Raw genomic sequence first — 24,765 nt, 5'->3', positions numbered from 1 at the left:
ATATGGCAAAAGGAGGATGATTTAAACTATTACTTTTTTTTTAAGCTGTGAAAAAGTCGCGAAAAAGAAAAAAAACTACTACACTTTGGTATTGGCATAATCGTACCGGCCTGTAGAATTACTTTATTATTTATACTGCTCAGAGAATGCAGTAAACAAAAATAAAAAACATGCCAGAATTACAGATTTTGTTAATCTTGCCACTAGAAAAAAAATGGAATAAAAAGCGATCAAAATTTTACATGTTCCAAAAAATTAGATAAATGAAGACTAGAGTTCATCCTGCAAACAAGACCTTCTAGAGCGCCAGCAATGGAAAAATAAATGAATACGGCTCCCTGAATGTGGCGACATAAAAGCAACCTTTAAGAAAAAAAAAAATGCTTTAAATGTACAAAAATAGGAAAATATTTTAAAAACCTGTATAAACTTGGTATCACCGGAATCGTGCTGAATCAGAGAATAATGTTATCACATTCATTATTCTGCACACTGAACGCCGTGAAAATGAAATCCAAACAACAAATGGCAGAATTTTTTTTCTTCCCCAATCTCCCTACAAACTTTTTTTTACAAAAGTTACGCAATACATTATATATACCCAAAAATGATGCCATCAAAAAGTACAACTTGTCCCTCAAAAAACAAGCCCTCACATGGCCGTGTCAATGGAAAAATGAAAAAGTTATGGCTCTTGGAACGCAACTGCAAAATTAGTTGAAATTAAATGATTAGACCATTTAAAAAACCTGCCCTGGTGGGCACGACAGGGGGGTAGGAAACCCGCCACTCAAGGGGTTAAAGGGGTTGTCTCGCGAAAGCAAGTGGGGTTAAGCACTTCTGTATGGCCATATTAATGCACTTTGTAATATACATCGTGCATTAAATATGAGCCATACAGAAGTTATTCACTTACCTGCTCCGTTGCTGGCGTCCCCGTTGCCATGGCTCCGTCTAACTTCGGTGTTTTCTTGCTTTTTTAGAAGCGCTTGCGCAGATCTATCTTCTCCATTCGGCTCGGCATCACCGGCATTTTGGCTGGAATCGGCACATGTGACGGGGGCGGAGCGTCGCGATGACGCGTACGAGGGGGCGGAGCCAAAATGCCGGTGATGCCGAGCCGAACCGAATGGAGAAGATAGATCTGCGCAAGCGCGTCTAAAAAAGCAAGAAGACACCGAAGTTAGACGGAGCCATGGCAACGGGGACGCTAGCAACGGAGCAGGTAAGTGAATAACTTCTGTATGGCTCATATTTAATGCACGATGTATATTACAAAGTGCATTAATATGGCCATACAGAAGTGTATAACCCCACTTGCTTTCGCGAGACAACCCCTTTAAGGGATTCACCACACAGTGGAACTAACATTACCTTTATTCAGCAGACAACTAAAACTGTGGTAATACAAAATGTAGCTTTTTTTTTTTTTTTAATGCGATACTTGTTTTCCATAACAAAAACACTTCAAAAAAAGAAACTTTTCTTTTTTAGTCATTTACTATGAAGGATAATGCCATATTCTTATAGTAGTGGATATTACGAATATTGTGAAAGGCTATTTATTATTTTTTTAATTTTTAAGGAAAAGCATTTGTTTGTTTTCGGCCCTCAAGGCCACTTGAAGATGCAATCAGGGACGCTGGCCAGCACAAAGGTATCTGGTACAGCAGTCATGAAGTCCCGCACTCAACTGCTAATTGGCGACACTGTTGGCCAGGCCAGCTCTCTAATTGTGATTGGTAAATGTGCCGGGTGGCCGTCACATCAGTTGATTTCTTACATTAACTGAGCACTTCTGACAGTAGAAGTGAGCCATTACAGGTGCAGCCCTGCAATTATTGGGAAAAAGGCGTGCGCTCATTTAATAGCACCCTCAGAAATCAACTGATGGGACGAGCGCCATGCACATGTTACCCAGCCCCAGATGAAACCTTCCCAGCGTGTAATGTGAGAAAGGTTCATCTAAGCTGGGTAAAATGTACATGGCGCTCCTCACATCAGTTGATTACTTACACTTTCAGAAGTGCTCAGTTAATGTAAGAAATCAACTCGTGATAGCCGGCCAGCACATACACTAATCACTACGGCGGGTTCGGCTAGCTGCCATATCAATTGGTGTCTTATAGTACTCTATCTTTTTTTTTTTTTGGTGAGCCAGAACTCACCAGATCCGCTACAGAGATATAAAAAGTGTGCGTGTGGGGGAAGGCCAGGATAAAAATAGTGTGATGGAACAAAAAAAAAATCCCAAAATTGGAGACAAAATATATATTTTTTCATTTTGCCTCCAAAAAAATGCAATAGAGTTGATCAAAAAAAAAGTCAATTGTACCCTAAAATGTACCAATAAAAACTACAGCTCGTCACACGAAAAACAAGCTCTCACAAAACTGTATGGAAAATTTTTTAAAAAGTTATAGGACTTTGAATGTAGCGATGTAGAAAAAACATTTCCAAAAAAAAAAAAGGTTTTCATTGTGGAAAAACCTAAAGAAAAACAAAGACAAACAAATTTGGTATTGTTGCAATCGTATCGACCTGCAGAAAAAATGTATCATGTCATTTATGCTGCATGATTAACGCTGTAAGAAAAAAAATTTGCAGAACTGCTGTGGGTTTTTTTTTTTGTTTTTTTTTATAGCCGGGAGAGAAGAGTTTTACAATATAGTAGATCTAGCCAAAAATGGCACCAATAAAAACTACTGTTTGTTACGCAAAAAACAAGCCCTCATATGGTCAACAGAAAAATGAAAACGTATGGCTTTTGAAAAGTGGAGATGAAAATCCCTCAAAAATGGTGTCCTTATGTCCCAAAATAGGCCATGCCCTTAAGGCATTAAGGACGGGTAGTAACCCCATGCCATTAGCATTTCCCTTTCCCCCCCCCCATAATGTACGTTCACGTCAGAGGTGTGTTCTAAATCTTTTATCCATCTCATGTAACAAGAACGACGGGTGTTGAATGTATTTTTGGAAATGGATTATATGACAAGTATAAGAGCTGAACATTTTTTTCCTTTTTGAGGAAAAGCTTTGTAGAAACCCACGGGTGTCCATGCATTCTAAGTCCTTTATACATGCTAAACATCAGACTTCATCAACAGATATACGGTCATACTATATCCTTCACTGCCATGGTCATTTTTTTTTTTACAAGTTTTTTCCCCCATTGCACACTACGGACACGTCCACTCCTCTGGTCTGAGCACCCAATCAGTTAGGCAGTGTAAGAGGTCGTCCGTGGAAATGGTTCCCCAGTTCCTTTACGACCAGAGATGGTCACGTGACGTACCTTTATCAGCCGTGGGATTGACAGACTTCTGCAGCTTCCAGTTTCTACTACTGCTTGATACTTGCACTATATGGAATTCTTTTACAGCTGCTTCACTCTAGAATCAGAAAACACTGCATTCTAGTAGTTACTAAGTAACATGGCTGCTAGAATCACACAAACATTTATATTATGGCTCTGCTCCCATTTCCATTTAGGACTTTGGCATAAATGCAAAGAAAAAAATTAAAAGAATGGCCCAGAATGCTATATTTTTTCTGGTAAAAAAAAAAACAATGAAAACTGGGTAAAACCCATTAAAGCTAAAGGGTTCTGTCAGATGCCATTGGTCTCCAACAGTCAAGGGGCTTTTCAACATCAAGGCTGGAATCGAACGGGACGGAATTCAAGCGGAATTCTCACACAATGGCCACACCGAAAAAACGCGAGAATTCCATTGGAAAAGCTCAAGGCCGCGGGTTTTGGAGCAGTTTCGCCATCAGCATTCCGCTGCGGCTTTCTCTCCTAATAGAGAGGAGAGAGGCTGCTGCGGAAACGAGAAAATAATTGACATGCTGCGGAATTGAATTCCGTGCCACATGTCAGTTTTCATCCGGCTTGACTGCAACGTGTGGACGAGATTTTTGCAAAAAAATAACCCCTCCTTGAAAATGGTTCAAATGAGTTTTTTCCCCATTTCGCCTTAGACATTTAAAATCTTGAAATACATTATGTTAAATGGGGTCACTGAAAAATACAAGTCCTCATGTCATGTCAGCTGAAAAACCAAAAAGTTATGGTGTTTTGAAAGTGAAGAAACCAGAACTGCAGAATATGACCAGGAAGCTGGCGTACCAATGACCCTTGATCATGAAAGGGTTAACCTGCATCTCATAAAACACCTTTTTCATACTGGTGACAGTCCTATTCAGGTAAAGCTATAGCAATAATTGACCGTTTTTCCTTACAAGGCTACATAACTAGATTACAATCCCACAATGTTTGCTGCTAACCTCTAAGCAACGATTAGTTAATGTTCATGAGTCCACCATTAGGAGGACATTGAGCAACAATGGTGTGCATGGCAGGGTTGCAAGGAGAAAGCAGTTGCTCTCCAAAAGAATATTGCCACCTATCTGCAGTTTGGACAAACCAGAAGGCTACTGGAACAATGTTTTGTGGATAGAGGAGACCAAATAGTTTTTTGGCTTACATGAGAGTCAGGAAGGAATGTTTTCCTCCAGAATAAGAGTAAACGGGCTCTTGCCCACTGGGGTTGTTTTGCCTTTTCCTCTGGATCAACAAAGCGGGAGAGAGACACATGCTGAATTGGATGGACATTTGTCTTTTTTCAGCCTAGCATACTATGTTACTATGTATCTCTGAAGCACTGTGGTGGCAGTACCATGGTTTGGGCCCGGTTTGCTACATCTAGGCTAGGACGGCTTGCTATCATTGATGGAACAATGAATTCTGAGTTATACCAGCAAATTCTAAACAGGAAAATGTCAGGACATTGTCCCCGAGCCGAATCTCAAGAGAATGTGGGTCAGGCAACAAGAGAACAGCCCAAAGCCCACACAAGTCGTTCAACAATAAAATGTTAAAAGAGTAAAAGCTAAAAAAAAAAAAGTTTTGTAATGGCCAAGTCAAAATCCTGACTTTAATCCTATAGAAATGTTGTGGAATCATATGAAGCCAGCAGTTCATTGGATTCAGTTCAGCAACATCTGCAGTAACTTACCGTGTTCATGTTTTCTACATCCACGAATACAAGCATGTTTCCTCCTTTGCTCTCCTCATCTTCTAGTGCATTGCTCCTGGACACAGTAGCCCGAACATTCAAGGACTTGCTGGTACAGATGACGGCTGTGTGTCTTAACACCCTGTGGCTAAAGTGCATCATCGAAAAATACAAGTAGTTCAGATACATTTGGAGCAAAATACTAAAGCATATACTGAGTGTGAACACACCTTGTGGTAGTGAATGTTAGACTAGCAGAATGGCAACAACATGCAGAAAAGTTACTCTCCCCAGTAGTCCATCACCAAACAAAAAGTACACAAGAAGACATCAAGTGTAATTCATTGCACGTAAAAGCACTGCTGGGTTTCATCTGTTAACTCAAAAAGATCACCTTAAATCCATACAAAAACATCAGATTCCTCAGAGATGCTTTGTAGCATGAAGCCCACATTAACAAAAAAGGGAAACATAAAGGACCAAGTCCGGACTTCATGGCTAACGGGAGTCTCTTCTTACACATTTCACACAAAATTAAAAAATAAGCAGCAACAAAATCGAAAATAGTGAAGCTAAATAAAGCCTGGAAAAGGTAAGGCTCTGTGTACGCAGCGTTCAAGCCGGACGTGTACTTCTGAAGGAAGACTCCATGGTAAGCCACTATGCCAAAAAGTAGTATACCGCATGGTAGGACTTGTGCTGGCCCACTGTATAGGAAAGCACAGACTTCTACATTTTCCTAAGCAGTAGAAGGACAAAGAAGCCTGCTGACATATACCAAAATGCCATATACCATATACCGAAAGACATTCTTTAGGCTTCCGTTGGTAAACAGAGCCCTAGTTCTATGAAACGCTTGATGTCTACGATGGGAGCTTTTCCAGCGAATATGCTAGAAGCAAGGCTCAGAGATTGTGCACAGAGCTGCTCACTGAATAAAAGGTAAGCAGTTTGTATTAACAGTAACTATAAAACCAAGCTACTGTAACAACCAGAAGAGGTGAGGATTACCGATTCCAATGGCTCAACACCCAGCTTGTGCCACAGAGCAGTCATACAATTACCAGCTATCACGAGTTTAAGGAAATATCCATTTATAAAACGCATGGCAAGTCACATCATTAAAAGGCTACAAAGGGGTCCAGTAGAAATAAATCATATATACCCCAATAGGAAGTTGTGAAATAATAGATGGAGGCTCTCTGCTCAGAATCCTCATTAATTGACCAGAATGGAGAGTGGTCACAAACAGCACCTCCGTGCAGAACCAGTCCTACACAGACAGCACATTGCCGTGAATGGTCAGTGTGCAATTCTTCATCGGTGTCATTAGAATTAGAGATGAGCGAGCGTACTCGCTAAGGCAAACTACTCGAGCGAGTAGTGCCTTATGCGAGTACCTGCCCGCTCGTCTCAAAAGATTGGGGTGCCAGTGGGGAGAGGTGGGAAATCTCTCTCACTCCCCCCCCCCCCCCCCCCCTCACTCCCGCAACTCACCGCTCTCCCCCGCCGGCACCCGAATCTTTTGAGACGAGCAGGCAGGTACTCGCATAAGGCACTATTCGCTCGAGTAGTTTGCCTTATCGAGTACGCTTGCTCATCTCTAATTAGGATGCTTTTATCATCTACTTACAAGCTAAACCGGTTTCCTTGTAATGCCCCAATATCTCCCACTCAACTCCCAAAGTGTTCCTCCATCATACCAAACTTCATAGTCACAACGCTTGCCATCTCTCATCCCAAGCTCATTTGATTCGAGGCTGGGATCCAGCTCCTCCACACTCCTCTTTTCCTTTACAGTTCTCCCCAAGTTCTCCACTGATTATACATTTTATTATTTATGCCAACACAGTTTAGGACTCTGGTTTTCATGTAGTTTAAGGACATGTTCATGCTGTGTAATTGAGGGGGGGGGGGGGGGGGGGGGGGGGAGCGTCAAAATACGCCCTTGTGAACCGTTTTTAGGTGTGGTTTTGTGTCAAAATATGCGCCCGAAAGTGGAGACGTGCATTTTGAAATCCCATATTATTGTAAAGCCAATGTCTCAGCGTGTGAAGAGAAACCTACCGCATCCGTGGCTGCTTTTCTGTGCTTTCATAGTAGAATAGAAAGTTTATCTCATGAACGCCTTCTTCATCAGGACCTCGTAGCCAAAGTGGAAGTTGCACTGATGCTCCAGGAGCTAAAACAGAGTCTGTAAGTGGAATATCTACAACCCCCGGATGGTTTCCACCACCACAACCAAAGTCTACTGGAGTAACCGATGAGGTCAGCACAGAGCAGCCAGAGGTAGAGTCCGTGACGACTGTCTTATAGGCACTGCAGTTCATGGACGCTGCAGGACTTAGTGGTGTAAGTACTGCTGTATTGCTGCCGAACGTAAAGAATTCTGGTCTCTTGGACACGACTTTGAGCCCCATCAATGGGGTTTTGCTTACATTCACAAATTCAACGTGCGCTTTTCTGATTTCTCCGCATAACAGTCCGGTGGGAAAATTTATGAAGAACACCTGTCCGTGTAAGAAATAGTAAAGCATTAGACTGTACTGCAGCACCAATTGTAACATTCACATTAGCTCATTGATCGAATGGATGTCCTACGTGCACACTTGAATTCAGTAACACGTAAAAAAGGTTTTAGTGACCCCCTAAAATACAAAACCCTTGCACTTTCAAACCAGAAGTGCCCTTTTAGACTGGGACTACACAAGCAGCGGTTAGCACAGGTTTTTGTGGCAGTTTTTAGCACAGTTATTTTTTTTATTTTTTTTTGAGTAAAAGCCAGAAAGTTAATTCCAAAAAGCATAGGAAATATCAAAAGGATAGACTTCTACTTCTTGCTGGATCCACGTCTGGCTTAAGCTCAAAAACACTGCATCAACCCGTTTTAAGCCCCAACGCCGAATCGATGTTTCAGTTTTTGTCGTTGTCGAATTGGTGGATCTATAACTTCTTTACTTCTCTCTCAACATTGTCAAACAAGGACTTGTATTTGGTGGGACAAATTGCATTTTTTAATGACATTTTTGGGAACATTTAGTGTATTGAATTACTTTTTTTTGAAGAGGGGTGGTCAAAATTGGGGGAGGCGGAAATTCAACCGTTGTTTTTTAGATTTTATAACACTTTTATTCTTTCATTGATGGAACTCTATGAGCGCTTGTTTTTTTTTGTTTTTTTTCAGAGTTTGAGGGAGTCTTCATTGATCTAATTTTTGAGGACAGAACATTCTTATTCTCCCTTTATCCCATTTTTATGGAGGCCAACACATTTTTCTTTAAATGTCATTCACTGTGAATTATAAGTGACATGGGAAATGAATTCTGCGTATCAGTAATGTTCAGTCAATACCAAATGTATATAGTTATTTGAATTTTTTTTTTTTTTTTTTTAAAGCACAAGGTATTTTTGTTATTTCCGTATTCAAAAACTGCTGGTTGTATTGTCCATGGCATGAAAGGGTTAAACTGGGATCAGAAATAGCTCCATTCACTGCTGTTACAACTGAAGCCTGGCTGTCAGACAACTGAGCTCCTGTTCCACCCGCCATGGGGAACCCGTGCCGGCCTTATTCCGACCCACCGTAAAAAGGCTAATGCATCGCAATTGTGAAGTTACTGAACGCCGTAAAAAGATGTATTGGCGGTCACTAACTAGTTAATGAGTCAAGCCTTAACCCCCTTAAGGACCAAGCTGTTTTGTACCTTAAGGACGAGATACTTTTTAGGGATTTTACCCATGTGGTGGTTTTACTGCCGTATTTTTTTTCCCTTTAGCTATCAACATTATTTTTGCTGTGTTCTTTTTCCCGTGACATATAGGGTGATTTTTAAAATATCTTTTTACTGACTTTTTCCCCCGCTTTTTAGTTTTATTTGGGGTAAAATGCTAAAAAAATTATTTTTTTTAACATTTATAGTTATTTTTTTTAAATTCGTACATTTATGCTAAAATAAAGTATGAGAACGGGTTCCACTATTTATTTCGGATGTTTTGACATAATATGTATGGTTTGGGATTACAGGGCGCTTATAGCGACGGTTTGGGGTTATTTTCTTTCTTATGTCTATATTGTTTTATTCTGTAATTTTGTTTTACTTGTATAACGTCATGGGGGACATAGATAGTAAAAAACATGATTACATACACAAGACCTCTGGGGGACATTCATTTTTGTATTTGACACTTTCCCACTTTGGCTGGCGCATCCATAGGAGCCCCAGTTACAGGGGTTGTTTTCCCCTGAAGTGACAGTCACTGGCAGAGCTGGCCAGGGTCTAGTATCACCCTCCAGCTCTGCTGCAGCAGGGAACCTCAGCGGTCACATGACCCCCCAGCTCCCATAGTGGAAGACATCCTTTCACTTTCTAGTACATAGTGCTCATTGGGCACTGTGTACTCAGGGAAGGAAAAGGCAGAAAGGTTTAAAAACCCTCCTGCCTTCTCCTCCAGGTTATCAGCTGTTACCAACAGCCGATAACTCGTCCTGCCTCTGATTGATTGCAGAGTCAGGAGGCTTAAAGTGCCTACATAATTTTACTATCGGCGGGGTTTTATATTTACCGCACCTGGTCCTTAATGGGTTAAGCTAATGCCTAATTGAGTTCAATAGGTGTTAGGCTAGAAGTGGATCATAGTTAAGAATAAGACTTTGTAGCTACCAGTACATCTAGCCTCATGACTTTAAAAGGGAGTCTGTCACCTCACACATGCTATCTAAACTGCAGGCAGCATGTTATAGAGGAGGAGAAGCTGAGAAGATTGATATATAGCTTTATGGGGAAAGATTCAGTATAAACTTTTATTCATTTACATCTCTGCTCATTCTGAGCTGAACAGTCCAATGGGCGGAGCTATCAGTGATTGATAGCCATCTCTGCATGTACGCTCATACACAGGTAGCTGCCAATCACTGTTAGAACCGCCCAGCTCAGAATGAGCAGAGATGTAAATGAATGAAAAAGTCATACTGAATCTTTCCCCATAAAACTATATATCAGTCTTCTCCGCTGCTCTATATCACGCTGCCTGCAATTTGGAGAGAATGTTCAAGCTGACAGATTCCCTTAAAAAAAAAAAGAAAAAAAAAAAAAATTTAAACTGAAACCTTGCAAGTAAGGCTTAAGAAAGCAGCCGCCTTAATAAAAACTGGCCTCCATTCAATCACAATGTTTTCAAAAATTAGCATTCAAAGCTTACCTCCAATAAGGGCATTTGTGGGGCGATAATTGGGTCTAACCGGCGGTCTGGTCCGTACTGAATAGAGGTCTTTTCTTCCTTTGTACCATTAAGTCTGGGGCCTTGTATTTCCAAGTCCTGTCGTCCTCTGACTGACATTCCATTAGATATGAATTTCCCTAAAATAAGTCCAACAGATAGAACTTATAATCATGATAAATGAAACTCACATGTTAGTAAAAGTACGGTCCTATAAATCTTGTTAACAGGGTGAACCTATTTAGGAATGTTGCCTTGTCCCATGTAAAAAAATAACTAGTTTTAAAAGTTTGTAATGATTTGCTTACTAGGAGATCATCGATGTTCAAAAAGACTTACCTCCTTTTGTCCTTTTAAATTTTAATACAAAGCACCACCTTACACAGTGTCACAATGTGAGGCAAAGGGCAGAGAAGATGTGTGTGGAGCATATGAAAGAATTAAAAAAGGACACTGGACTTACCCGTTGGTACGTTATTCGGGGGAGTGACTCCATCGAGGCTGTTTGTACTCTGAATTGTGCTGAGATTATAGACTATACCAAGGATGTGCAACTCCCCAGTTTGCTGTGGTAATAGCTTTAATCTTGCCTGTAAGAACAACCAAGTGTAAGATAGATGTTAAACTACTGACCAAATCACAGTGAACTTAATCACCACATATCCCACTTAACGAGCAGTGATGAGTAATTAGTGGAATAATCTGTCCGTGCCAGTATCGGGGTGATTGCACAAAAATCATCTTCAGGGTTCTTTAACACGAGCGTGTTTCTTGCGTTTTCTCAGAGGTGGCGTTAAAAAAAAAAAAAAAAAAAAAGGAAGGACTTTTTCCGCTTGGGTAATTAGCTTTTTCTCATCCATTCACACAATCGGTGAGCGTGGTTTTTAAGCGAAAAAAAAATATGTCGCACCCCCCAAAAAAACCTCGTTCGGCTTTATTCCTCTGAATGACTTCTAATGCTTACATAGAGGCACCTGTAAACTTTTCGCAGCCTACCCCTCCCTTTTTCACCCCGTTACTATAGGAGTCTATAGGACTCGCCAGCGTATATTGGCCAAAACAGTTTTAGAACTATCTTTTTGCCCAACATATATGCATCGGCGCATATTCTGGCCGCGTATGTTCCATTTTTCACATTTCCACGCACTGTATAATCGCCAGTGTGAACGACTACATTGGAAACCAAAACGCGCCATTTATGCACTCGTGTGAAAGAGACCTGAATCAGGACGTTGATTCCAACTCCAATTAAAGTCAATGGGAGTAAAAATCTGTTCACTAATTTGGCTGGATTGCAGATCTTTTTGAAGGCAAAGCCTTTCTTGTCCTTTGGGAAATTTTCGTTTTGGGAGGAGCAAGGGGAGGAAACCTGGCAGAAGGCGGCAAAAGAGCAACAGCATCATTAGCACCTTGAGGGCAGAGAGTGATCTTTGATATAAATCTATGCTCAGTCATATGGGAGTAAAAATTACCAGCGTGCTAACTAATCAGTGGGATCTGCCATGGGGGTGCAGAAGTCAGGTGACATCCATGCCTGGTTCATTTTTTATAAACATCAGGCAATCCAGATTGTCTGTGGACAGGCGGATGAGTTGGTCAGTTATCACACCCCCAGATGTGCTGAACACCCTTTTTGATTGAACAGTGGCAGCGGGGCATGCAAGCAGGTCTAAAGCATGTTGGGCAAGCTCTGCCCATTCATCCAGCTTAGACGTGCAGATGTCCAAGGGACCAATGCAATTTCATGGATAACTGCAGCCTGTGACTGTCAGTCCTACCCTGTGCTTTTGCTGCAGGCTGAAAGAATAACGCCACAACTCTCTTGTACTTTCCCTGCCACTGGTGTTGGTGCTGCTGCAGCTTCCTGCTCATCAGCCAAGAGCCACAGAGAGCTGCAATCCACTGCAGCCACAGGGAAATGGTATACTGATGCTGCTTAGCAGTCTGTCCTGACACTGCTGCATTTTGAGGTCCCTCTCCACTGCTGGAATGAGATTTGTCATTTAGGCCTTTTAGCAGGGATCAAGGAGGCTGGCCACCCAGTTATGATCTGATGTTTTAATGTGGGCCATGTGCCGATCCTTCTGCAAGCATGGCAGCATAAATATACTACCTTAAAGTGCGTAAGGGTGATGGCCCACATTCCTCCGGGTCAGTCCTATGTCTGGTCCCGCCATTCACGTAGAATAGCAAGGATTAGTGGATGGAAGGAAAGTTATAGCCATATAAATGTGATGCAACTTCAACTTATAAATGGCTGCTGGTTAGGTCATGTGACGCAGGCATCCAAAGAAACTGCTGTCTATATGCAAGATAGAGGGACACCTGGTTACATCAGCAAAAAGCCCTGGCTGATGATTGGCTGTATGCTAACCTCTGCAGCAATCCTGCGATTTTCACCAAAAATCAATTCAGATAACCCAATTTGATTTTGAGAAAAACTGAGCCGATTTTTTTTTCACCCAGCTGATTAAGATGAGCAACACTATTAATAAGTACAAAGGTTTGAACTTCATTTTTATGCTAAGCATATTGTTATCTCATGGAGAAAAAAACTTCTGACCAACAAAATCTAGAATCCGGAGTGAAGGGGGAAAAAAAGGCAGCTTACTTACAATTTTTGTCTCCTCACTGTTGATTAAAAACTCGGTGATCTCTTCTGTGCCAATTACATCACTGAAACTTTTCCCCTAAGGATATAAAGAATATAGTATCAAATATTCATAGACATTTTCCAAGAAATATTTGTATCACCAACACACAATTTCAGATAGTCTTGAATATGTACAAGTATAACCTACTACATACTTTAATCCGGTATTTTTTTAATATTTATTCCGTATACAGCTATTCGCCCAGTACATATAGGTGAGCTACTGTTACATTGGTTAGGTATTTCTTTCTTTCTAAAACTTCCTGCCCCTTTCTTCAAATGGTCATGTGATCTCCAATCTGGCCAGCTCAGATCTACTTGGGGTTATGGATTCATTTTGTAGCCAGATTCTCATTTTGTGCGATACTATTACATGAATCTACCACAAAACCTGCTTAGAGGGGGACACAATCTCCTGTCACAGTTACTGATGATAATCGTAGAACTGTCAGTTATAATAGAGGAGATCACAGCTGAACCCCAGACTGTAAACTCATGGTTCTGTAGCTAATTTAGGTGAAAATAGAAGGTAATAATTAACCTCAGCTAGTGCTGTGCCAATGCATCATGAAACAAATAAAAAAAAAATCTCACTCTCAAGATGATGTCTGATAAGCATCAGACAGGAAGCTGCACTGCACGGAAGGGACTACAATACACAGAGGAGACCTCCAGAGTATGACAGAAAATCAGGTAAGGGGGGGGGGGGGTAGGAATGGAAGAATGTGTTTTCGCTGGAGTGGTCCTTTAGCAATCTTCATATAGTGTTTGTACAGCGGCCGTTCAGGGGACTATTTCTAATATGGTGCCTTTTTGTGGCCGCGCTGCAGAAGACAATTGCAGCACTGTGTGCTAAATAGCCCCAAAACTCAGGCTGCTACCAACAAGCTTTGGGCTTCTCAAAGCACTGGTCGGACACCAATGAATTTGATCTTTATCAAATAAAAAAGGGGTAATCCCTTCCCATACATTTGTGTTATACCCATAGGACATGCCATATCTGATGCGGATTCAACCTCTGGGATCCACACCTGCTGTAAGGGGATTCGGTCATTACAAAAAAAAAATTTCTATACTTACCTATTCCTCCCCAAGCAGTCTCCTTACCAGATCTTCACCTCACAGATCTTCTCCTGGCCCCTCTAGTCCCCCCGGGTCACCTTACCTCCAGCCAGCCAGATCCTGCTCTTCCTGTGACAAAGTGTACATTGCCAGCATTCTGCTTTCGGCAGGGCAGAGAACGGTACGAGTGATGTAGCGTTCACTGCCTAGCAGGGAATGCCGAATCCCCGGCAACATCCTTTAGCACGACTGTGCATGCACGATGTCTCATTGCGATATGAAAACAGCCGCACCGAGATATCCACATGCGCGCTAAAGCAGGCTGCTGAGGATTTGGCGTTTACTGCCCTGCAGGAAGTGAACTGCAGCTAATGGACGCTTCAAAACGGGAAGAGGATCTGGCCGGCTGGAAGGGAGGTGACCCGGAGGAATTGAGGAGTCAGGAGAAGATCGGTGAGGTGAAGATCTGCTAAGATATCTGCCTGGGGAGGAATGGGTAAGTACTGATTTTTTTTTTTTTTAATGACAAAACCCCTTTAATGAAACAGCCAAACTGACCGTTTTAGCACTGCACAACCGCTTCGGCCGTTTCTGTGATCTTGACAACTGTGTACTCGCAGCATAAGTATGGCTATGCCCATTTTAGCCACGATTGAGTTGGAAATATCCAAGATGCAACAGTCAATAATGACTTAATCATTTGTGTCATTACAAGGAGGGAGGCAGTTTTCTCTGTCAGCCTATCGGCGCCCCGTGAGTAGGCATTATTTGGGGATATAGATCTCAGAATAAGTCCCAATTAAAAGTTCAACCAGTCCCACAAAACAGGAAAACATATGTGGTTACACACAAAAAAATTTTTCCATAAAACATTTTTACATGCAAAAGCAATAAAAAGTGGACACACCTCCCCAAAACATGACTATATTTATTTGGTATTTCCGTATTGTTGCCAAAGTATAAAATAAAAAGGTTAACAGTCTTCATACGGCTATATTGACTGCAAAACTAAAAAAAGCTATGGCTCTTGAAGTGCAACAATAAAAAAAAATGGGTGCCAAGTCCTTATGGGATTACATTAGTTGTGACAATCCCTTAGCGAACTGAAGATGGCCAAACTATTAGCAGATTACTACCAGTCCAGATTCTGGAACCCATTGTCAACAGGCTGGAAAAGCTGCAAATGGCCATAAATTCAGCAGTTGCTACAAGGAAAATGTTGCATTACATAAAGGTCATTGAAATTACTGGATAGGTCAAAGCGACCAGGGCTACTTTGTCAGTCTCTACTCCATCTAATAGGGATGGTCTGAACCTGGAGATACCCATCCATTATATCCACATGCCATAATATGGAACGTGGAAAGGAGTTGTGATGCTGAGACACCACCTTTAAAGTCCTATGAGCCTCATACAGTAAGTTTAGGGACTCACAGGATAACGGTTGCTGTGTCCAAGATAGTGCTTTTGATACTTTCCCAACTCCCCCTTCCTTCACCATTTACCCAGAACGTTACTACTTGGTTCATGCATCGGACTCCTCTCTGCATTCAGTGCGCGAGCAAACTGAATGATGCAGCAACTGAGCGGCTACTTCATGGATGGACAGTACAGCGCTGGAATGGAGAGGCAGGTACATATAAAACCCAGTAGTCCCTGTTCTATGAGCCCATGAAGTTGTTTATGGTGTTGGTGGAGCCGGACAAGTTCCCTCTAACTGAAAATCTTTTGATCTTTGCATTTCTATACATTACATTGTTCAGATAACTAATAAAGTGGGTCGAAAGGGGGAGAACCAATTCTTCTTTCCACTCTATAATCCTCATGAACTCAAACTAACACCACGGGTAGTACTATCTTCAGACAACCTAAGAGAATATCTGTAAGACCTTGGAGAGCAGATCCTTTTCATTGCTAATCGGTTCCATTACTTCTTCATTTTGCTTTTGACTAAAGTCTTTCAGTTGAAACTTCCATAGGAGGGATAAATCCGACAATAAGAGTGGAACCTTCAGGGGGTTTTTGAAGGACACCTCTACTGTTATTGGTTCTGTGGAAACAGAAACAAAACTATTAGACTTCACCCAATAATAAAAAAAGACACAGTAAAAGATTAGCACTAGAGATGAGCGAGCACACTCGATAAGGCAAACTACTCGAGCGAGAAGTACGAGTACCTGCCCGCTCGTCTCTAAAGATTCGGGTGCCAGCACGGGTGACAGGTGAGCTGCGGCGGTGAGCAGGGGGCAGCGGGAGAGATCTCCCCTCCGTTCCTCCCAGCTCTCCCCCGCCCCCTGCTGGCACCCGAATCTTTAGAGACGAGCGGGCAAGTACTCGAATAAGGCACTACTCGCTCGAGTAGTTTGCCTTATCGAGTATGCTCGCTCATCTCTAATTAGCACATGCAAACTGAGGAGCTCTCGGACTATATGGACCTTCATCCTCACCTCACAGTGTAACTAGAAGGACCTTCGGCGACACTGCTACGGGTAAGTGGAATTATTACTTTTGAATTTTGTATTTGTTATGCTAAAACTTTAAAATTAATAGAAGGATTAAAAAACACAAAAAAATAATATCTTCACTAATAGAGTACACAAGGATCAATCATGGAAAACAGAGTGTGTGTAATATTTCATGGGGAACACAAGAGTTTAAACGTTAACTTTTACATAAAGCCATAACAGCCTAAAGCTGCAGCTGTATAATCCTCTAAGTACTGTATGGGTTCTGATCATACATGGAGAACACAATCTATCCTTCTAGTTGCACACTATTGAGAATTTCATCTGTGGAATCAGAATAAAATTCCCATTACTATAAATAACCAACTTTCCACAAAATTTGGATCTAGCACAAAATCGATGCATGACAGAAAGGAAAGTATAAAATAAAACAAATCACTAAAAAATGGCCAGATACTTACTGATACAGGAGGGCAGACATGTGCACCACCTCAGCATCCAGGCAGCTACACTGCCAAATGAGGGAGCCAGTTACACCTGCGGAGGACACTGATGACAGCCACTCACACAGCCTCCTATATAGAGGGGGGAGCTTGGTGTATACTCCTGCACAGAGCAGATACAAAGTGTCAGACCATCCTGATACATGTAGTGGAGCATGCAGACAAGCAACCTATAAATGATGCCATAATAGTTTGGCGGGCTGCCCTGCACAGGTGTAATTGGCTCCCTCATTTGGCAGTCTGCATGCTGAGGTTGGTGCACGTTTGCCCTCCTGTGTCAGTAAGTATATGGCCGTTCTCAGGGATTGTTAGTGCAAAATCTACATCCGAAATAGAGAAATGACAGACATTAACAGAGTACATCCTCTACCACAATAGAGATTGTAGGTCAAATATTGCAATTCTTTTTGACTAAACATGCACAAGTTATATTATACTTACGTTTAAAGGCAAACCTAAAGATAAATTAAGTCATTTCCTTCTAACTAATCTTTAGCCTAGGGTCACACGGGGCGGATTGCCGTCGGAAATCTCGCGGTTTGGCCGCAGCAAAAACCGCGAGATCTCCGCCGGCAGAGCCGCCGCGGTTTAAGCCGCCGCGGTTTAAGCCGCGGCGGCTTTGAAGCGGTCCGGCCGCTTGCTCTTCCGTTGCGGCCGGCGCTCCCATAGAGGAGAGCGCGGCCGCAGCGGAATGCAAAAAAGAATGAGCATGCTGCTTCTTTTGAAACCGCGGCTGCGGCCGCCGCAGCCGCGGTTTCAACCGGATTTACCGCAGCGGATTAGCCGTCCCGTTTGGACGAGATTTCTGAGAAACCTCGTCCACATGGCTGGCTAATCCCGGGCTTAGCGGCCGCGGGCGGTTTTGCCGCGGGCCGATCTGCTGCGGCAAAACCGCGGCAAATCCGCCCTGTGTGACCCCAGCCTAAGGCTATGACCACTTGGGTGCAGAATTTCAGCAACACTAAATGCACAATGAATCTGCAGCAATATCTGCATGTGTTACATGCTGATTTCTCATGGATTCCGCTGCTGGTTTCCTGTGGAGTCTCCCTGTTCATTGGAAGTGACAAGTTCCACAATGAAAATCCACAGAAAGCAACTGACTTGCTGAAAATTTAAGATCCATTTGCCTGGATTTTTTTAGGTTTTCTGCAGAAATTCGACGTGCAATTGTGCACTGGAACATCCACAGAATTTACGTCCCACATGGCCATACCCCAAGTGTGCTACTCTGAAAGACTCACATTGCACACAGTTCTAGAGATTTACAAGGCACTACAAAATATATTGTGTATGTGTAGTTTGTACATTACCTTGTACAACAGCAAGAGGAAATTTGGAGTTATCTGAATTGCTGCTTAAACAATACTGCGTTGGCTGGAAGTTGTTAGGGAGGACCCCTCTATTAACTACAGCTACTACTTGTTCTTCTAGCTCCCTCCACTGCTGAGAAGATTCAACATCATACTCTTGGTCAAGACTGACATGGGTCGCTGCTTGCTTCTCACCTTCATTTACAGGAACAAATACAAAGCCCCATCAGGGTTATGTTCAAGGAAATTCATCAAGCTAAACACACAAGGCAAACCAGAATCATTTTCACCGTTCATACAGTTCCATTTGACAAATAGCTGAAACGTTTCAAGTAGCAAAATTGTATAGTTACGCTAAAATAAAGTATGGGAATGGGTTCCTCATTTTTTTCAGACGTTTTGATATATAAATATGTATGTTTTGGATTACAGGACACATACAGTGACTGTTTTGGTTGGCATCGGCAGTGGGTCTTTTTTTAAGTATATATTTTTATCGTATTCTGTATTTCTTATTTTTGTAAAAATATATACATAAAAGACGACCCACTTTTTTTTTTTTTTTTTTTTAAATACTACAAACATTTCCACTGTAGCGCGGGCATCCATAGGAGCCCCAGTGACAGGGAAAACATTCCCCTGTAGTGACAATAGTTTCTAACAGGGCTGATCAGGGCCTGCTAAGACCCTGCAGCTCTGCTGTAAGGAGGGGAACCCGATGGTCATGTGAACACTGGTTCACAAAGAGGAACAAACACTTCCACTTTAGTACATAGCGCTCATTGAGCACTATGTACCCAGGAAAGAAGGCGGCAGAAGCTGTTAATAGCCACTTTTTCCTCCTCCTATGGGTTCTCAGCTGTGACTAACAGCTGAGAACCCGACCTGGTCCTGCTTGATTGCAGGAGTATAAGCTTTAATCCTGTGCCGTATTTTGCTATCGGCTGGGATTAAAGCATAGGACCTAGCGCTGTATATTTACTGCATTTGGTCCTTAAGGGGTTAAAGAGCAGGAGTAACGAAGCACACTCATAATTTTGTGGGAAAGCATTCAATATCTCTGCTCATCATGGCCTCAGGAGTCCGAATGGTGGTTCCAATAGGTGATTAACAGCCATCTCTGTATGCTTGCTCATTATAGATTAGGCTGTCCTTGAACGCATAAAAAAAGAGCAAGGATTTCAATCAATAAACTACAAGTTATGCTGAATGTTTTCTCACAAAATGATACAAATCAGTCACTCCGCTGCTCCTGATCTATACCATGCTGCTGGTAGAGTAGACAGCATACTCATGGTAACTGCTGCCCTTTAAAGGCTACAAGTGAGAGCAGAAAGGTATTTAAAAAAACAAAACAAAAAAGCACAACACCTTTTTAAACACTAGTAATAATTGGATTTTTTTCATCATTTTGTATATTGGTGCTTCCTTGTGCAAATCATTTTTAGGAATATAAAAGTATAAATAATTAGTACTGCAAGCAACTAACAAGATCTACAAAGACTAGAGGACAACCATTCCAGGGAATGTTTTAACAGTATATGGCGAGATTGTATTAATGGGTGTTACCTGCTATTTACTTCGGGCTATGTTAATACAAACAGATACTGACCTTCCGCTGGCCGTCTATCGTGACCAAAGAAGACTCGTGTTTCGGAACTATTGATATACGGCAATGGTAGCTGAGGTAAGGGACTATCTGGAGACTGCTGACACACATTCTGGGGCAAAACATAAAATACATGATTTTAGTCAGAAGCAACATGTAATTTCAATAGAACATAAGCAACCAAGTCATTTTATAGAAGCTTTGACATGCCATATAGTGACATTTCAAAAGTCTTAATCCTTGTGGTACTGGTTGCTGAGCGGAGCTGCTTACCCATGCGGATCAAGAGTTCTAAACTATCACGTTATAAACGTTTTAGCATGTTATGACGACAGGCATACGTTAAAGGGTTAATCCTTTTACAGAAAGCGGTGGCAAATCACGAGGATATACTATGACTTTTTGATTGCTGGAGGCCCTACTGCTAAAGAATGGAAGGGTCAAGAACCCTATAGAAGTTGTGATAAATGACTGCACCCCTAACAAATGGATAAAAGCCCTGTGCACATAACCAACTTTTACTTGTGTACCACTTGTCTACAATCTCTTTGTGAGGGGAAGAAGGGAAACAAGTGTTCAGGCTACAACACCAAAGTGTAGTTGCCTCCCTCTAGAGTTAAACCTAATATAAACTAGATAGTTTTTAAGTGCACCTCCAACTATAAACACCTTTCCATAAACAGTAGCACAAACGAACTTAAGAAATTCTGCAACATATCTTATGTGCTTTTACGCTGAGCGATTTATCCTTCCCACTAACGAACAATGACAGAGTTCGCTTGTTTGTTCGTGCAGCTCGTTTATATGGGGAGATGATTTTTGTACTCTGTAAGGCCTCATGTCCACTGGACAATGAGAATTAGAAAATCCACGCGGGTGTCCCCGCACGCGTGATCCGCGCCCATAGGGATGCATTGGACACCCGCAGGTAAGTAAATACCTGCGGATGTAAATTTTCAGTGCCACATGGATCGCACGTGCGGGAAAACACCCGCAGCATGCTTCATTTTCTTTAGGGTTCCCACAGGCTTCCATAGAAGCATATGGAAGCCGTCCGGATCCGCGGTACACCCGCAGCTGAATTTCTGCTCTCCGGCGCGGGAGCACGGGAGAGCAGGAGTTCCAAAACAAAAAAAAAGGGGGGGGGGGTGCACGTCCGCCGGGCAGAAAAAAAGAACTGGCCGCGACGAACGGGAACCCGCAGCATCCGGACAGGTAAGAAAAACCTATTTTCAGGCCTCTTGTCCGAGGGAAAGGAGGGACCCATTGTGGGATTCTGCATGGAGAATCTGCGTGGGCCCAAATTTCCTAGTGGACATGGGGCCTAAGGGTGCCTTCAGACAGGCGATTAAATTGCGCAATGCAAGAGTGAGTGAAAATGCAGAATTAAGAAACCAATGATTTTCAATGGTTTTCTTCACACTTGTGATGGGGGGGAGGAAATCGCAGCATGTCCCATCTTTCTGTGTTTTGCTTTTTTCTGTCTCCCACGTTTCCCTCTGGACCCTCCTTTTTATCACATCTCAAAGCACAAACTAGCGATTTTTACGTGATGCGATTTTAACATCAGAAAGTCCTTTTAACTTTCATGCTTAAAAAAAATTGTAGCAAAGTTGTGCGAGAGAATTGCAAGTGGCAGCGATGTTTATGCGATAAAAGGCAGCTCTGACACTCAAAAATCGGGGGGGGGGGGGGAGGAGTTGTGATTTTGACGTGATTTTTACATTGATCGCCAATGTGAAGGAGCCCTAAATGTCATCTCATTCATTGAGGGACACCACTGAAGATCCAAGGTTTAGCTACTGCCACTAAGAGGAGGACACTAAGCAGAGAAAAAATGTTAGCTCCTCCTACCAGCTATACCCCTCCTGCAGGCACCAAGCTAACCAGTTTGTATGCAAGCAGTAGGAGCAGCCAAATAGGATATGAAAAAACAGTACATATGAAAAACTATTACAACTGTAACTCGGCGTAGCACAATGTGCAACCCCAAAGAATACGCTCCAACAAGGAGGAAGCTATGTGAAAGTCTAAGTTAACAATGGGTGGGAGTACGATCGTCCCCCGAAGGACGAGATGAGAAAGATTCAAAAGCAGTCCTTCGGAGGTGGGGAAAATATAAAAGGACACAAGGTCAGTTTATGGCCGCCTGTAAAACTCTTTGACCGAGGGAGGCGTCCGAAGATGCAAAAGTATGTACCCGGTAAAACTTTGAAAAGGTGGGCAAAGAGGTCCTTCCACTTGAATAATGGAAGCACCATTGCATATCACCTACGTGGCACCCACAACCTGAGTAGAATGTGCAGTAACACGGAAGAGAGGCTTTCTGCCCTTGGCACTGTAGGCCTCCTTCACCACTGATCGGAGTCAATGAGAGATAACCTTGGAACTCCGCAATGGCACATCTTTGGTCATCAGGGAGCACAAAATGACAGAGCTCCTGAAAGAGGCCATCAGAAAAGGTAGATCCGCAAGGCGCATACTAGATCCAGGTTGTGGAGAGCTCCTTCTCTCGAATAAGCTGCAGAGGGGCAAAATGAAGGCAAGACAATGTCCTCATTGAGGTGGAATGCAGACACTACCGTAGAGAGGAAGAAGGGGACAGGATGCAGGACCACTTTGTCCTGATGAAAGACTGAATGAAGGCTTGGCAGACAAAGCTGCAAGCTTGAAAACCCAGCGATGGAGGTGACCGCTACCAAAGAGGCCATCTTCCTGGCCAAAAGACGAGCTGACACTTTACCAGGTCAACCCTAGCATCTGGTGGCGACCAGATACACCAGTACCCCTGAGAGGATGGTCGGCTGCGTTTCATGCAGACTTCATGTATCACAGTACATAGAAGACAACATTACAGCAAGGTCCTCTGACTAGCTGAGAGACAACTGAAAATTATAGCTATGGCCTGTAGAGAGGAAAAATGTCAATAAATGCAGGATACAAGTCATCTAATAAACAGAAATGGTGATACTGATCCTGTACACAGATAGCTTATCCAGAAAAGTTAGGTATGCTTTAACTTTGAATGCGTGCTTATACACATAACCATTACCTTATAAACATAGAGGTACTCTCGGAGAAAGGTTCCTTGTTGTGATGCTGGTTGTTTGCTGTCATTAATTAAAATATGCCTGAAAGCAGATACAGCATTGTCCAGTTGCCGCAGTGTTACAGACTGACGACCAATAGTAAAGTTAATGTGGTCCTCAGCTAATGACCAGCCTTTTCCTTTGTACACTTGCATTGCCTGGCAATAACATCTAAGAGCATGTTTTTTCTAGGTGCAAGGGAAGAAAAACAAAATATTAGAAAAAATAAATCCATTGCATAACTCAAACTAACATTTTTCTAACTATATAAGGCCGCTTTCACATTTGCACGAGAACCTCAGTTCAGAGGTTCTGTAGCAGATCCGGCACAAAATACCGGAAGAAAAAGTCCTGCATGCAGAACTTTCATCTGGTAAAGTGCCGGTAGGTGAATGGAAACTGAATTAATCACATTAACCCTTTGCAATCCAATTTTGGATTTCCTAGGGGGCTTTCTTTTTCTGCCATTATACAATGGCGCCATCTCCTGGCTAGAGCCAGTACTGCAGTATGTGGCATGCCGGAGAGGCCCCCCAACAACAGAGTGACCAGTAATATACAGTAAGAATACCCTGCCGGACGTCTTCCGACATCGGAGCTGGACCGCCTTCAATCAGAATGTCTTTAGATATCAGAAAGTGGATTGGAAACGGTTAACAGTCAATATGGTGTATTCGACAATGCTCGGTTCCGTCATAAGACTTAGCGCATTGGCCATGTGATTCCCCTTTCCTGCTCCCATAAATGAAACAGGACAGCAGATTTTTTCAGACGTTTTGTACAGGAATGATACAGGGTGTGTCTGCAATGTTTACCAAGAGGAGCACGATAAGACAGTTTTATGCAAGTGTCATTCTTAAAGCAACGGCTTGACTTTTACTAGCCTATTTTAGTAGTCTCTACATCTACATTTTTGTCATTTAGTTGGCTGTTATCTATACCAGAGGTGGGCAAACAAGCTACTGGGCGATTGTTGGGCAGATGATTGTGACAATGGGTTTTATCCCCTGCAAATTAGTTCAACTTATGTCTATTTTAAATGGAGCGACCGTTGTGCATACGACTGCGAGCGCTGACCTCATCACTAAGGTCAGGAGCGCTCGAGCGGGCAGAGTGTTTAGCTATACAGACTTCCCTGCTGAACCAAGGGCTTCTCGCTCGGTGCTTCACCTTCTAAGCGAAGCATGGGGAAGGGTGGAGGGGGCGTTAACACGGAACGAGAAGCCTGATTCAGCAATGTTTTCTCTGCTGAATGAAAGTCAATAATAACAAATAGATCATATTAGACTACGTTTTTTCTATTTACACAGGATGATTATTGCTCAGATGACCGTATAGCAGAAGGGTTTGGGGTTTTTTAAAATGGGAAAATTCTGCAAAAGGCGCAGTTTTTTTCTTCTTTTAAATGTTATTTCTGAAACCACTCTTAAAAAGTGTATGGGGACTTTGGGGATCTTCAGGAAATGTATTGTATGATTCATACTTTATTTGCACCTTACAGCAGATGTGTTCTGAACATCGAGTAGTGCAGCTAAAAAAAAAAAAAAAAAAAAAACCTGCAGATTTCCTGCATGCGGTCATCAGGTAATAGGCTATTTGTGCTGGTCTAGAGCCCATGCTGCGGACACGTTTTTCGTTTTCTAATAAGTTCAAAAAGTGGCATAAAAATTTTCATTTTCTGGTAGCTACCTTGCTTTCAGATTCCGAAAATTACCCTTTTAACACCTCTGGAAAATGTCTTTTAAACCTGGAAATGTTCAATTATTGCAAGTTTCATGCACTCACCTGGCCTGCTTTACTGAAACGATGGCCAGCCAAAATCATGTGGAAGGCAAA

At 42.4% G+C, this 24,765-nt stretch overlaps 1 protein-coding gene across 1 annotated transcript in view; it reads right to left on the bottom strand.

Moving 5' to 3' along the window:
* The window catches only part of TRAPPC8 (trafficking protein particle complex subunit 8), an 86,737-nt gene that overhangs the window by 18,387 nt on the left and 43,585 nt on the right, over positions 1–24,765 (bottom strand). Inside the window, 11 exon segments of the mRNA XM_066578856.1 lie at positions 3,296–3,392; positions 5,019–5,166; positions 7,086–7,528; positions 10,218–10,375; positions 10,699–10,825; positions 12,851–12,925; positions 15,840–16,000; positions 18,232–18,426; positions 19,844–19,952; positions 22,893–23,117; positions 24,715–24,763. Of these exon segments, the coding sequence (XP_066434953.1) occupies positions 3,296–3,392; positions 5,019–5,166; positions 7,086–7,528; positions 10,218–10,375; positions 10,699–10,825; positions 12,851–12,925; positions 15,840–16,000; positions 18,232–18,426; positions 19,844–19,952; positions 22,893–23,117; positions 24,715–24,763 (1,787 nt within the window).

This window comes from Eleutherodactylus coqui, chromosome 9 (genome assembly GCF_035609145.1).
Source record: "Eleutherodactylus coqui strain aEleCoq1 chromosome 9, aEleCoq1.hap1, whole genome shotgun sequence".
NCBI classification, from domain to species: domain Eukaryota; kingdom Metazoa; phylum Chordata; class Amphibia; order Anura; family Eleutherodactylidae; genus Eleutherodactylus; species Eleutherodactylus coqui.
Note: the sequence above shows the minus strand (reverse complement) of the source record. Positions and strands in the feature narration are given on the sequence as shown.